Genomic DNA, 15,041 nt, shown 5'->3' with positions numbered 1-15,041 from the left:
CTGGAGTGACACTTCCAGTAAAGGCTCTTGTTGGAGAAAGATTTTGGATATGACATGTATCTGTATAAAAACACTGAAGGCATGTTGGAATTGTGTATCAGTTAGGCCTAGATTATCCTTGCCATTTTATTTGTACAGTAGAGTATAGTCAATTGTTACTAAAAGATCTGCAAGAAAAACTCTGCATGTTTTGTTGCTTCGTCTTTTACATTTTACGTCTTTGGATCGACGGTAGGCCTAATTTGTATTGATTGACTGTCCCACAACATCACCTACTGTAAATACTCTACCTTTTGGTAGTAACATTTTGATCAGTTGAAAGGCTTCCTATTCATATCGTATTCAATACCAGCACAGCACTAAGAGTTTGTATTTGAGTCTGAGGTATTGTCCACATTCTGGAATCAAGGCCTAAGCTTCCTAAACTAACTGTCCTCTGAGCTCAAAAGGTAAATCATAGTCGTTTCTCTCTGGGCGTCGCTCAACCACCGGATCCTTCCTTCTGATTGGCTGCTGCCGGGCAGTCATGCCCCTCCCACTTCCCTGTTGGAGAAGAAAGCTGTGTCAAGAAGGTGAGAGACATGACAGTACTATATAGCACTGTAGGCCAAATCCTAACTTGAAATCATTTTGATGCGAAACTTCCCATCCAATCTCTATGTTATTTGGAAAAACCCAAGGTGATAAAACACATCTAGTCCAATATGTGAAACTATAAGGGTCATCACCCCTCAGGGATCAATAACTACTACTTTATCCCAGTGGGGTTGTGCTGACCTGAGGGTAACTGGGTGATGGTGGTCTCCACTCTCGCCTCTGCTCTGGTAACCTGGGGTCAAACTGGGAAGGAGGCAGGGGGAGAGAGAACCCCAGCACGTCCTGATACATGCCCCAGTCTCCCACCTCCTCATACTCATGGCCTATGGGCTCTAGTGGGTAGCGGCGGCCATCTTGAAAAAGAGAGCCAAAGAGGTTTTTTGAAGTTAAACGGAGAAATGTCTCTGTCTTTTCTCTTGTGATGTATTATTCATAGGTAGTATTTTGGTTTCTCTCACCTTGCCCTTGTGCTCCCTCGGGGTGGGGGTAGAGAGAAGGGCGGTAGTCACTGGTGGGGTAGTAGTAGTGGGAGCTCTCCTGGGAGGACAAAGACCATAGGTGAAAAACATAGACAGATGCTGTACTGTACAGTCATGGCCAAAAGTTTTGAGAATGACACAAATATTAATATCCACAAAGTTCACTGCTTCAGTATCTTTAGATATTTTTGTCAGATATTACTATGGAATACTGAAGTATAATTACAAGCATTTCATAAGTGTCAAAGGCTTTTATTGACAATTACATGAAGTTGATGCAAAGAGTCAATATTTGCAGTGTTGACCCTTCTTTTTCAAGACCTCTGTAATCTGTCCTGGCATGCTGTCAATTAACTTCTGGGCCACATCCTGACTGATGGCAGCCCATTCTTGCATAATCAATGCTTGGAGTTTGTCAGAATTTGTGGGATTTTGTTTGTCCACCCGCCTCTTGAGGATTGACCACAAGTTCTCAATGGGATTAAGGTCAGGGGAGTTTCCTGGCCATGGACCCAAAAGATCAATGTTTTGTTCCCCGAGCGAGCCACTTAGTTATCACTTTTGCCTTATGGCAAGGTGCTCCATCATGCTGGGAAAGGCATTGTTCATCACCAAACTGTTCCTAGATGGTTGGGAGAAGTTGCTCTCGGAGGATGTGTTTGTACCATTCTTTATTCATGGCTGTGTTCTTAGGTACAATTGGGAGTGAGCCCACTCCCTTGGCTGAGAAGCAACCCCACACATGAATGTTCTCAGAATGCTTTACTGTTGGCATGACACAGGACTGATGGTAGCGCTCACCTTGTCTTCTCCGGACAAGCTTTTTTCCGGATGCCCCAAACAATCGGAAAGGGGATTCATCAGAGAAAATGACTTTACCCCAGTCCTCAGCAGTCAAATCCCTGTAGCTTTTGCAGAATATCAGTCTGTTCCTGATGTTTTTCCTGGAGAGAAGTGGCTTCTTTGCTTCCCTTCTTGACACCAGGTCATCCTCCAAAAGTCTTTGCCTCACTGTGCGTGCAGATGCACTCACACCTGCCTGCTGCCATTCCTGAGCAAGCTCTGTACTGGTGGTGCCCCGATCCCGCAGCTGAATCAACTTTAGGAGATGGTCCTGGCGCTTGCTGGACTTTCTTGGGCACCCTGAAGCCTAATTCACAACAATTGATCCGCTCTCCTTGAAGTTCTTGATGATCCGATAAATGGATGATTTAGGTGCAATCTTACTGGCAGCAATATCCTTGCCATTGAAGCCCTTTTTGTGCAAAGCAATGATGATGGCACGTGTTTCCTTGCAGCTAACCATGGATGACAGAGGAAGAACAATGATTCCAAGCACCACCCTTCTTTTGAAGCTTCCAGTCTGTTATTCAAACTCAATCAGCATGTCCTCTTCAACACTCACACCTGTGTTAACGAGAGAATCACTGACATGATGTCAGCTGGTCCTTTTGTGGTAGGGGTGAAATGCAGTGGAAATGATTTTTTGGGATTCAGTTCATTTGCATGGCAAAGAGGGTCTATGCAATTAATTGCAATTCATCTGATCACTCTTCATAATATTCTGGAGTATATGCAAATTGCCATCATACAAACTGAGGCAGCAGACTTTGTGAAAATTAATAATACTATTTGATTCTCAAAACTTTAGGCCACGACTGTACATGGTGACTCTGTAGAGAGACACCTGACAAACAGTATATTTTGTTGCCTAGACTTCATGTATTGTATTATAACTCAAGGTTAGCTAACACCTCTGAGGAGAATTTGCTTGCATTAGAGCCTATTCTAACAATAGTCTATTTCTGCCGATGTTGTTATATTCTACTTAACATTTTTCTGCAGGGTTCAAAGCCTTGTTGGCATTTTACAATGTGCAATTTCACCAGGATCGAAATGTATTTTGAATGCTAATTGTGGGTTATCGATCTCCCTTTCCTACTCTGAGAAGAGCCAAAGGTGTTTATTAGTTTATCTCTCCTCTGTTTCCCTCGTTATGCCTGACTCCTCCACTTCCTCTCTTCTGACTGATCTCCCCCTTCCTTAATCCTTCCTTTTCTGCTCACCTCTCCACCTCTGTCTGCTAGCATCCTCCTACCTCTCATCCCTCCTGTTTTCTCACTTTATTCTTCTCCTATTCCTCTCTAAGCCCCTCCCTCTGTTTCTTTATTTTGTCAACTTCCTCTTCTCCCCCCTTCATCCACCACTCTACCTTACTGTGTTTTTCCCTCTCTCTACTATCTACCTCTCTGTCATCCCCCTTTCTCCCTCTTTCCTCTACTTACTCCCTCTTTCCTCTCCTTACTCCCTCTCCTCAGTTGTGCAACTTACTAAGTATCCCCCTTTTTCCCATCTCTTTCCTCCACCCCACCTCTCCCCACCTCCTCCCCCTCTCTCTCCTCTTACCCCAGCGTAGCTCTCGTAGACGCTGCTGTCTGGTTCTGATCCGCTGTCGATGAGGAGGGTGCACTGGGCCGCAGGATTCACCAGCTCTCTGACCTCGTACCTGGTGGAGCCGCTGGCAGTGGACACAGTGGACCTGGATATGACAGACAGAACAAAGCGTCTAACCTCCTCCATTCCTTTTTACTTTTCTGTATCTTTTTTAATTAGAAAACACAGCATCACATCCCGACTCCCCAACCACCCACCCACATCCTCCCATCTCACTCTTTTTTATTTAAAAAAAGAATTAAGACATATCAACATCATCCAATCAACACCCACCCACTCATCTTATGTCACTCTTTCTTAATCCTCAGGGAGAAAATACCTAGATACAAAGACATGTACACTACAGTACAGTGCACAAGAGCATAGCACTGTCAATGCCATATGGCGTATTGCATTTTAAGTATATTTGGATGTGACACCTGTATTTGCGCTGTTGCTTTGCCCCCTAATTGCAAATTTAGACTGACAGGAGTGTCTGCTTTACTCTTTTGTTGCTATATTACATCATACAAAACGGGAGACTTTTGTCCGTCACAGGGTCCTGTAGTTTTGCTGTTGTGGGTGCTGGGTGTGGTCTGTCAGTAGGGCAGGGTTTAGGCCTCTGAGAGGGGATTGGACGTATAGTCATTTGTCTGTACCCACTGGACTGGATTGGATGCTGACTAGCCTGGACACACAGAGACAGACTAAGATGATGACTCACCCATCTCCTTCACTCTTCTTCCCATCTGAAACACTGCCTTTACTCTCTGGAGAAGAGAGGGAGGGAGAGTGAGAGAGAGTGAGAGAAAGTGAGGGTGAGAGAGAGAGAGCGAGAGAGGGTGGGGGATGAATGAGTGGGGATTAGAAATGGGATAGGGGCACTATTGAAGAAGTAAAAGAGATCTGACAGAGAAGGATGGATGAAGAAATAAAGAAGTGTGTGAGGACAAAGGGTGGAGAGGAGAGAGTGAGATAGGCGACCTGACAGTTGCAGGGAACGGAAACTGAGGGAGACAGATATAGAGATAAAGGAAGTGAGGGATGGAGGGAGAGAGAGAGTGAGAGAGAGAGGGAGGGGGAGAGAGACAAAAAATCGAATAAATTAGATGAAGGTAAAGATAGAGGGAAGAAGTGACATTCTTGGAGGATGGTTGCAGAGGGAGGGAGGGGCATATGGGTGTGTTTGGAGGGAAAGGAGGAAGAGAAGAGATAAGAGCACACAGAGAAATAGCAGGAGAGAGAAAGAAAGAAATGAGAGATGCATTAAGATTCAGGCTCAACTCTTTGGTGACTTGGGCAGAGGTTTCTGAGACAGATGCAGAAGAAAACAGTCACACAACCTTGACCATGCTATTGCCACGGTTACCTGTCTGGCCCCGCCTCTTCTTCCACCTCAGACACAGAAAGCAGCCCAGCCAGTTGAGAGCCAGCAGCGGAGCCCCACCAACCACCGCCATGATCACAGTCTGATACAGCGACAACCCTGTCGTCTCTGGTTTACAAGAGAACCAAGAACAGGAATGAGTTGATCCACCATGATGACATCATAGGAAGCAAGATCCAGGAACAGGGTGTTCGGTTGTAAATAATTGTGGTTTGTATCATTAATAGCTTTTGTGTGATTAAGGGGAAGTAGAACGAGGCCTTAAGTCTCTGGGGATGTTTTTGAATTGTAAGGTGATAGTAAAAGTAGAGAAGAAGGGTTAGTTGATATTAGGGAGTGTGTAGTTTTAGATAACTGTCTGTTAGGGTTCCGGTAACTGGAAACCACAGATATTTTCAATGGCCTAAACAGCAACAAGGTAAGAGGAAGTGGTGCCAACAGTGGTTGAGATGATTGAAACTCCTGGGTCATGGTTAGCAGCAGACCATGTCCTTAAGCTCAGTGGAAAGTGCTGTGTGATGTGAGTGGAAAACTACTGATATATCATTGTATGGGTGGGGAGCTTTGCTTGGATATAAGAGTGCTGCGCCACTCGAAAGACATGTATACGGCTGCACCACTTGATGGGCGCCCATTACAGCTTTTGCGTCTTTGGTATTAAACAATTGAACTTCACTCTGAGTTTTGACTATTTTGTGGTAAATACGTTTATTGCATATTGAGTCAAACTTATTAAAGGATAATAATAATCAGTATGTAAGCCGGTCTCTCACTTCCTTTATTGATAGAAGACTAACACAAGGAAAGAAGGTAGCGTTTATGACCACGGCTGCCATAACTACAGTACCATTATTCAAAGAGCACACATTTCAGGGCCTTGGAGGTGCATACTGTACATTAACATGATTTAGCCAAATGAAGATAGCTGCTTAGAAAATAGCTATTTTCCACAGTCCCAAAAAAGATGAAATAAACTTACCCTCCCCTGAGGGATCCTCTTCCTGGACTGCTCCTTCCCACTCTGGTTAGAAGAACCATGGAAGACAGGGGAAAACATCAATGCTGTTCTAACGCTGCAAAATAAACCTGGGTCAAATGTCAAATGACATCCTATTCCCCATATAGTGCCAAGATGATTCATGTTCTACAAAATGGGGCATAGGGTGTCATTAGAGACATAACCTGATCTCAATACCAGCTGTGCAGGAGTCCAAACCATCTAATGTCCGACCATTGTCCCTCTCCTAGCTAAGACCCAGAAGTCATGTTGTGAACTTGCTCTAGACTGACCCTCGGTGGTGATGGTGAGTACTGAGTTGTTGTCTGCGTAGCCGCTCTCTCCCATGGAGTTGAGTGCGTTGACAGAGAAGTTGTATGTAGTGGCGGGGGACAGGCCTGTCACAATGAAGATGTTTGCTCTCGGAGGGAACACATCCACGTAGAGGAAACTCACAGAGTCAGCCCAACGGTACCTGTTAATCAACAGTATCTTAGTCAGTACAGGGATGGGCTCTAACCTGACAGGAGTGAAATGGAATTGACCCTTGATCCAGACCTGTTCCTAATATCCCTATCAAGGATGTGTTGGTTGCTTATGAATGCAAAGAAGAGATCACAATATTTGACACATCATGTTCGGCCAAACTGTAGTCAATGCTCTATCACCTGACACGGAATCTCTGCTCCAAACCCCCATCGAAGCCTGGGATCCATTCTAGAGTTGCAGAGGCATGGGTGAAGCTGACCAGGCGGAACTCTGAGGGAGGATCTGGTTGATCTGTGTGTTAGAGAGAGAGATGGAAGGTAAGAGAAAGAAAGAGGTGGAGGGGGGGGGGGGGGGGGGCAGAGAAAGGGAGAGAGAATTGGGGAAAAAACAGGGTGGGAAAAAATGTAGAGAAATGGAAAGAGAGAGGGAGAGAAAGAAGGGGGGTAGAATGAAGGGTAGATGAAATAGGATAAACGAGAGAATGACAGAGGAAGAGAGCAGAAGAGGAGAGAGTTCAGCACTAGAATGAGAGAGAGAAGCTGTGCTTGCAGGCATGCAGGCAGCTCTGTTTGCAGACTAAATCATTTCCATTATCAGTTCCGCTCATAAGATACGAGGTTAGAGGGGTCAGTCTTATTTGGATCTGTCTTTTTTTAATCCAAACAGCGGCAGCGAGGCGGGCAGGGATAGAGAGAATACAGCCTTCTTTCCGTTCCCGGCCTTCTGATGATAAGGAAGCATATAACATTTATTATCGCTGCGTCAGATTAATTATGAATATTCAAGGCAGTATAAAAAACAGAGGGAGAGAAAAAAACAGCAGTGAATATTGAATTGTATTTCACGCTTTTAAACATTAAATGTGTCCAATGGAGGCTGGGGGGCTCGCTGGGAGCAGGGGCCGTGTTGACATCGCCGGCGTAGGAATACACTTGCTAGTGAGCCAGAGGGCGACTCAGCCTATCTGACAGAGCGGGGAATTAGAGCTATAGGCAGGGGATAAAGGAGAGATACTCCATAGAAATGACATAGCTAAAGGGTGTCTGACACTGAGGACTTGCTCTTCCTACCATCGAGAGAGACAGAACATTTTCTCTATAAGCTGGAGGGTCCTCCCACACTAATAAAATTGTGGACAAGGCAGCACATACACAAACGCACAAACACTATTATATGAGAGGATGTAGCTAAATTAGGACCAATGGGACTCTAGCAGTTGGCTGTAAAGTACGTGTTTTACATCATAGCAACATCCCTGGGCCCTGATGTCTGACCTAACCTCTGACCTTTTACCCATTCACACACACACACGCTTACACACACACACACACACACACACACACACACACACACACACACACATACTGGTGCTGAGCAGTTGGATGTTGAGTGTGTCTTCTCCCAGAGTGTTGCGAGCAGTGCAGGTGAATACTGCGTAGTCCAGCGCTGCACTCACGTTCACCACGGTTACCGTGCTGGTGTGTAATGAGCCCTCCCTAACTGTCTTCTCCTGGTACCTGCAGAACACACACGCCCACACACACACACACACACACACACACACACACACACACACACACACACACACACACACACACACACACACACACACACACACACACACACACACACACACACACACACACACACACACACACACACACACACACACACACACACACACACACACACACACACACACACACACACACACACACACACACACACACACAATATGGCTATAGGGCAGACAGCAGGCACTGTGACAGGTATTTGCATAGGGAGAGGCAAAGTCCCAAATTAAGATTTAATGGTGAGATACTGAATGAATGTATAAACTATGGAAACGAATCTAGTTATCCACCATCATGAATATTTTGCCACATTCTCATGACACAGTAGTTTAAAGTTTCTACATTGTTAGGGATATGTGTGGCTATGTTTGAGTACGTGAGCGTGTGTGTGTGTGTGTGTGTGTGTGTGTGTGTGTGTGTGTGTGTGTGTGTGTGTGTGTGTGTGTGTGGAACGGGGAGAAGGTGAGAACCAGATGGAGAGTGAGGGATGGGATGTGCTCTCACCTGGGGTGTATGAAGTCTATGGGCACGCCATTTTTAGCCCAGGAGAAGTGGAGCCGCGGGATGCCCTCTCCCTGGCACACCACCTCAGCTGTTCTGGTGCCATCCCCTCTGCTTGCCACCTTATTCCACTGTGCCCCCTTCTGGAGCTCTGGCTTAACTACACAGGAAAGGACAAACATACAGCCAGAGATGTTCACATTGTACATGTACAAACAGAAATGGATAGACAGAAACATGGAATACATGCAAATGAATACAGATATGCATAGACATGATGAATGGTGCCACACAAACAAAGACACCCACAACACTTTTCCACTCCATTGCACCCATGATGAATTCACACGACATGATTGATAGATCTTGGTAGAGCTCTTTAGACTCACAGCGCACCACCAGCTGGACTGCCACGCTGGCAGGGGGCTCTATGTTGTTGTCGGCAGTGCACTGGTAGCGTCCGGCGTGGGCCCGCGTCGCCCCTTGGATGGTCAGCTGCCCAGTGGCCTCATCCTGGCTCTGCTCCCCCATCTCCTCCATCTCCCCCTCGCCCTGAGGAAGACAGAGAGAGGGGTAAACGAGAGGAAGACAGGAGGACAGCATGCACATCTTCGTACACCCCCACCCCCTCCTGTGCAAGATCAGTGCAGGTACTCCAGGGGGAGCGGAGAAAGAGAAAGAGAGAGAGAAAAAGAGTAAAAGAGAGAAAAAAAGAGAGCAGTAGATACAGGATAGAGAGCGTACGTTGATGAATGTGCCCTTTAGTTGCCGCGCCGTAATGAAAGCAATTTTTCTGGATTTGGGCCAAGTGTGGAGCCGGGAGCCGGGAGAGGTGGGGCGGAAGAATAGTTAGAGCCGCTGAAATATGGCACGTCTCTGCATTTAAGAGGGGGAGTGATAAACGGTAAGAAATGGTGAAATAAAAGAAAGGAGGCCAGATAAAGGGAAATCAAATGAGAAGAAAGGAGAGGTGAGATGAGATGGGGATATGAGGGTTCTCACCAGCCATTTCCAGGAGAACATGTCAGTGTTGATGATGGGGTTGGCATCTGCTACACAAAACAGGTCTGCTGTCTCCCCCACATCCACATACACTGGGTCCTTCTCCATCTTCACACTAGGGGCATCTGGGGAGTAGGCAATAAGAAAGTAGGACGAGAGAAACAGTAGGAAAGTAAAATTCTACTTTAGAACTTAAGGAACAATCAGTCACTCACCACCCACCGACTTCCAACTCTCTGTAATTCTATTCATTCTATTGTATTATATTCCATTCAATTCTATTCCATTCTATTCTATTCTATGCATCACTGATCCTACAGACACCCTATACATACTGTAACTAATGACCTTTCTCTAAGTGACCACTTTACATTAAATATTTGCCAATCAATTTAACCCTAGTATATTTTAGAACTGTCCCAACCCCCTACTGTCAGACACCCCTGCCCAATTCAATGTCCCTAAATTGGGCCACGTCACCCTGGAGGTTCCCCATTGCATGCCGCCTGTCCTCCACTTTAACTTTGAGCGAGACAGAGGCAGGCAGGGTGCAGTCATCATGGCCCACTTTCCCTCCTTCCATTCCTCCTTCAGTCAGTCACTATGTCCTGGATACGGCAGCACTATGACTCCACCAACATACTGCAGTGTAATCCCTTTCCACCTGGCTGTGTGCTCTTCTCTTCCTGTGGGTACCATCTACTTATAACAGTAGTGGCATTAGTGCCCCAACGCCCCTGTCTGTGTTCATACAAACAGCACACTGATGGAACCACCAGAGACACTTACGGCCTTCTCACACACCACATTCATTTTAACCAGGAACAACAAGTGGGCTACAGCGCCACCCATTAAAGCTATTACAATCCTCTATACATTATGGAAACCTCCAACTGTCAGGTTCCATCGGATCAGGACAGCGCTGTGCTGTCTGTCCATTAGGGTTGTTCTGCACTGTAGGTTTTACTGGAACATTCAGACCTACATTCAGAACAGTGCGATTGTTACATCATTAAGAGTGGGGGCAGTGGGATGGGGATGTGTCGGTCGGTTGGTTCAAGGTTGTGACAGAATTTGTGTTTTTGGGTATACAACACTAGCATGTAATGTAGGTGGCTTGATGAACCACACTCACATGAGGACTGAGAAACCTTGCCTGTCCTGAGTCCTGAAGACTTGTGTTCAATCCCTGAACTAAAGCCTAGACTTGAGTTCAGTGTTCTAACACGGTGTTGAGGTGAGTAGACAGACCAGATTCAACGCCAGTGAGACTTACACTGTACGTCCAGAGTGATGGTGGTATTGTCAGACCCCACCTCGTTGGTACAGTTCACGGTGTAGACCCCGGTGTCTCTCCTTGTCACATTCCAGATCTCAAATGCTGTGCTCTCAGTAAAGTGGTACCGAGGATCCATTTCTGTTCATAAACACACACACAACCACACCCGCACGGACACCCGCACACACACACACACACACACACACACACACACACACACACACACACACACACACACACACACACACACACACACACACACACACACACACACACACACACACACACACACACACACACACACACACACACACACACACACACACACACACACAAAAATATTCATTATAAATGCATAAACCACATGTCCCTAAGCCACTCATGGCTTATAAGTGACATCTAATGCTATATTATTGATTGGCCTGGCAAAATTCCCACAGAAACAACAGCCCATCTGTCAGACCACCACTGTACCACAGCACCCCTCCTTTAATGGCTGAGTAACCCCTCCGGGAGGTGGATGTGGTGGTGGAGGTTGAGGCGGGAGGTTAGGGACAGGAGTGTGGTGGCTGTGGTCCGATGACAGGGAATTACAGACTACAAAGGGAAGCACAGCCGAGAGTTGCCCAGTGACACGAGCCTACCAGACGAGCTAATCTTCTCCTATGCTTCGGGGGAAATAACACTGAAACATGCATGAGAGCACCAGCTGTTCTGGAAGACTATGTGATCACGCTCTCCGCAGCCGATGTGAGTAAGACCTTTAAACAGATCAACATTCACAAGACCGCAGGGCCAGACGGATTACCAGGACGTGTACTGCGAGCATGCGCTTCACTGATATTTTCAACCTCTCTATGTCCAAGTCTGTAATACCAACATGTTTTAAGCAGACCACCATAGTGCCTGTGCCCAAGAACACTATGGTATCCTGCCTAAATGACTACCGACCCGTAGCACTCACATCTGTAGCCATGAAGTGCTTTGAAAGGCTGGTCATGGCTCACATTTACACCATTATCCCAGAAACACTAGACCCACTCCAACTTGCATACCTCTCCAACAGATCCACAGATGATGACATCTCTATTGCATTCCACACTGCCCTTTCCCACCTGGACAAAAGGAACAACAATGTGAGAATGATATTTCTTGACTACAGCTCAGCGTTCAACACCATAGTGCCCTCAAAGCTCATCAATAAGCTAAGACCCTCGGACTGAACGTCTCCATCTGCAACTGGATCCTGGACTTCTTGACAGGCCACCCATAGGTCAGGAAGGTAGGCAATAACACATCTGCCATGCTGACCCTCAACACTGGGCCCCTCAGGGGTGCATGCTTAGTCCCCTCCTGTACTCCCAGTTCACCCACGACTGCGTGACCACGCATGACTCCAACACCATAATTATGTTTGCTGACGACCGACAACGACAACTTATAGGGGAGGAAGTCAGAGATTGCAAGAACAACAACCTTTTCCTTAACGTCAACAAGACAAAGGAGCTGATCGTGGACTACAAAAAACGGAGGCCGAGCACGCCCCCATTCACATTGACGGGGTTGTAGTGGGGCTGTAGTTGGTCGAGAGCTTCAAGTTCGTTGGTGTACACGTCACTAAGGATCTATCATGGTCCACACACACCAACACAGTCATGAAGAGGGCACGACAACATCTCTTCCCCCTCAGGAGGCTGAAAAGATTTGACATGGGCCCTGGCTGCATCACCGCTTGGAATAGCAACTGCTTGGCATCCGACCGCAAGGCACTATAGAGGATAATGCGTACGGCCTAATGCTCCCTGCCATCTAGGACCTCTGTACTAGGCGGTGTCAGAGGAAGGCCCTAAAAATTGTCAAAGACTCCAGCCACGCTTGTCATAGACTGTTTTCTCTGCTACCGTACGGCAAGTGGTACTGATGCACCAAGTTTTGAAACAACAGGACCCTGAACAAGCCACAAGACTGCTAAATAATTAGTTAAATAGTTTACCAAATAGCTACCCGGACTATCTGCGTTGACCCTTTTGGCACTAACTTTAAATATGCTACTGCTACTGTTTATTATATGTCACTTTATTCCTTGTTCTATGTACATATCTACCTCGTACCCCTGCACATTAACTCGGTATTGGTACCATGTGTACAGTATATAGACAAGTTATCGTTACTCATTGTGTATTTATTATTACTTTTATTATTGTGTTTTACTTTTCTATTATTTCTTTTTTCTCTCTTCATTGTTGAGAAGGGCCGTAAGGAAGTAAGCATTTCACTGTTGTTTACAAAGCATGTGACAAATAAAATACAATTTGATTTGATTTGAACGAGAATCACATCAGGCAGGTTCACATTGCTGCCCAACCTGCCATGTTTTATTTAGAGCCTGAATGGCGGCTGATACAAGCACAGTTGCTGGCTCAGCTGTAGAGAGTTGGCTGGCTATGTAGAGATACCACAGGGAGAAAGGACGAGAGCAGGGTGGATCACCTTTGTGCAGCTCCTCCTTGCGGTAGAGCCAACTGCAGGAGACGTCATCTGGATTAGCCGAGACAAGCAAGGGAAGGATGGCTGTCTCATCCTCCACTACCTGTATCTTCTGGGGATGGTCAGGGCTGAACTCTGGGGGATCTGACACACACACACACACACAAAGGGAGAAAAACATACAAACCCAGACACAAAGAAACCATGTCAGCCATGAAAGGCGACAGCAGTGCAAATGAAAGAAAAACCTGTAGAGAAGCGGCGTCCACCAATATCACAAAAACACTGAATTCACACAGGAGGCCGGGGTGAGAGGGAGGGAGAGAGAGAGGTAGGTAGAGACTGAGGGCGGGAGGGAGGTTCGGGAGGGAGGAAGGAAGAGGGACAGGCATAAAAACAGCGAGTGACAGTAGTGTTGTCCAACAGCAGCTGCACACAAACACACAGTGACATTCCTTCATGCTCGCAAGGAGCAGCAGGCTTTGAAGAGCTGGCTGGCTACAGCCTGTGAAACAGCATCAAAGAATAACATGGCTGTGCTGCAAAGCACACACACAATTAGAACAACACTGCCATAGAGCCTGACTAACCCACAGTCACAACAAAGGAATACAGTAACACACACTCATACACGCACGCACACACACACACACACACACACACACACACACACACACACACACACACACACACACACACACACACACACACACACACACACACACACACACACACACACACACACACACACACACACACACACACACACACACACACACACACACACACACACACACACACACATACACACACACACACACACACAAACACAGAGAACAACACAAACACACACAAACAAAACTGCCTTCCATGCACACTATCGTGTCACATTACCATCAGGCTTCAAGCCTCACACACACCAGCACACACTTTCTTTCTTTCCTACTCATAACTGTGCACACACATTTTCAATACTTTATTTGGATCCCAGTGAAACAAATTAAGTATTCACAGTGAAACAAATAAAATATTCAAAAGCTCTGTATAACACACAGAGAGAAATAGACAAATGTATACAACCCACCCACCCACCCACACTCTTCAACACTCACAGAGGACGTTGAGCTTGTAGAAGGTGTTGACTCCCTCAGACAGCAGAGAGCTGTAGGCCTGACAGGTGATCCTCTGGCCATGGTGCTGGGAGGACAGGGGGAGGGACAGAGTACTGCATACTGATACACCCCCAAACGTTGTGTTCTTAGGAGACAGATCCACCCCTTTCAGCCTGGGAGAGGGAGAGATGAGAGGAGAACATTTGGCGGGTCTATTTTGAACATTCAATAAATCCGTGGCAGGGTTGCCGTTTTAATTAATAAAATAACAACTTCACATTTTTTCTGTGCTCTGACAGTTGAATAATTTATTCTGTAGTGTGTGCGTGCCATCAGAGCGGAACTGAGACAGGCTGCTTGCACAGAATGCTCACAGTGGTGCTGAGGAAAACGTCAGAGAATGATAGAGGTCAAATGGCCGTTTTATCATGGGCAGCGTCAATGAGGGCTTCCACCATGCTTGCTCCATTTTAAAGTAGTCAAAGTATTCAACTGGGTGGGGATTCCTATCGGTTGTAGCCTCGGTGGCGGTGCCCATGCTGTCACAGATGCTATAATGACACAGATATAAAGATTAGCCCTCTATCTATTTACTATCTTGTAAAACGCATTATCCTCTCCTGCTTTCCCACTTCTTGCCTATTACTAGTCATAACAAGGAAATCAATTGATATGATCTGGCGGTTTGCGGGCGGGTTTAGGTA

General features: G+C 46.3%; 1 protein-coding gene across 2 annotated transcripts in view; it reads right to left on the bottom strand.

The window, feature by feature from the left end:
- The window catches only part of LOC139573445 (nephrin-like), a 53,145-nt gene continuing 38,104 nt past the window's right edge, over positions 1–15,041 (bottom strand). Inside the window, exons 16-31 of one of the 2 annotated variants that reach the window (XM_071396895.1) lie at positions 14,338–14,510; positions 13,229–13,369; positions 10,736–10,876; positions 9,460–9,584; positions 8,847–9,009; positions 8,461–8,617; positions 7,748–7,899; positions 6,562–6,673; positions 6,187–6,368; positions 5,876–5,917; positions 4,879–5,004; positions 4,234–4,279; positions 3,483–3,615; positions 1,056–1,134; positions 778–950; positions 1–543 (exon numbers count right to left, since the gene is read on the bottom strand). In XM_071396895.1, the coding sequence (XP_071252996.1) occupies positions 421–543; positions 778–950; positions 1,056–1,134; positions 3,483–3,615; positions 4,234–4,279; positions 4,879–5,004; positions 5,876–5,917; positions 6,187–6,368; positions 6,562–6,673; positions 7,748–7,899; positions 8,461–8,617; positions 8,847–9,009; positions 9,460–9,584; positions 10,736–10,876; positions 13,229–13,369; positions 14,338–14,510 (2,068 nt within the window). In that variant the 3' untranslated portion in view covers positions 1–420. Of the gene's footprint in view, positions 544–777; positions 951–1,055; positions 1,135–3,482; positions 3,616–4,233; positions 4,517–4,878; positions 5,005–5,875; positions 5,918–6,186; positions 6,369–6,561; positions 6,674–7,747; positions 7,900–8,460; positions 8,618–8,846; positions 9,010–9,459; positions 9,585–10,735; positions 10,877–13,228; positions 13,370–14,337; positions 14,511–15,041 lie in introns of those variants that run through there. The other variant, XM_071396897.1, reaches the window with a different exon arrangement.

This window comes from Salvelinus alpinus, chromosome 4, assembly GCF_045679555.1.
Source record: "Salvelinus alpinus chromosome 4, SLU_Salpinus.1, whole genome shotgun sequence".
NCBI lineage: Eukaryota > Metazoa > Chordata > Actinopteri > Salmoniformes > Salmonidae > Salvelinus > Salvelinus alpinus.
This window is presented reverse-complemented; position numbering and strand designations above follow the sequence as displayed.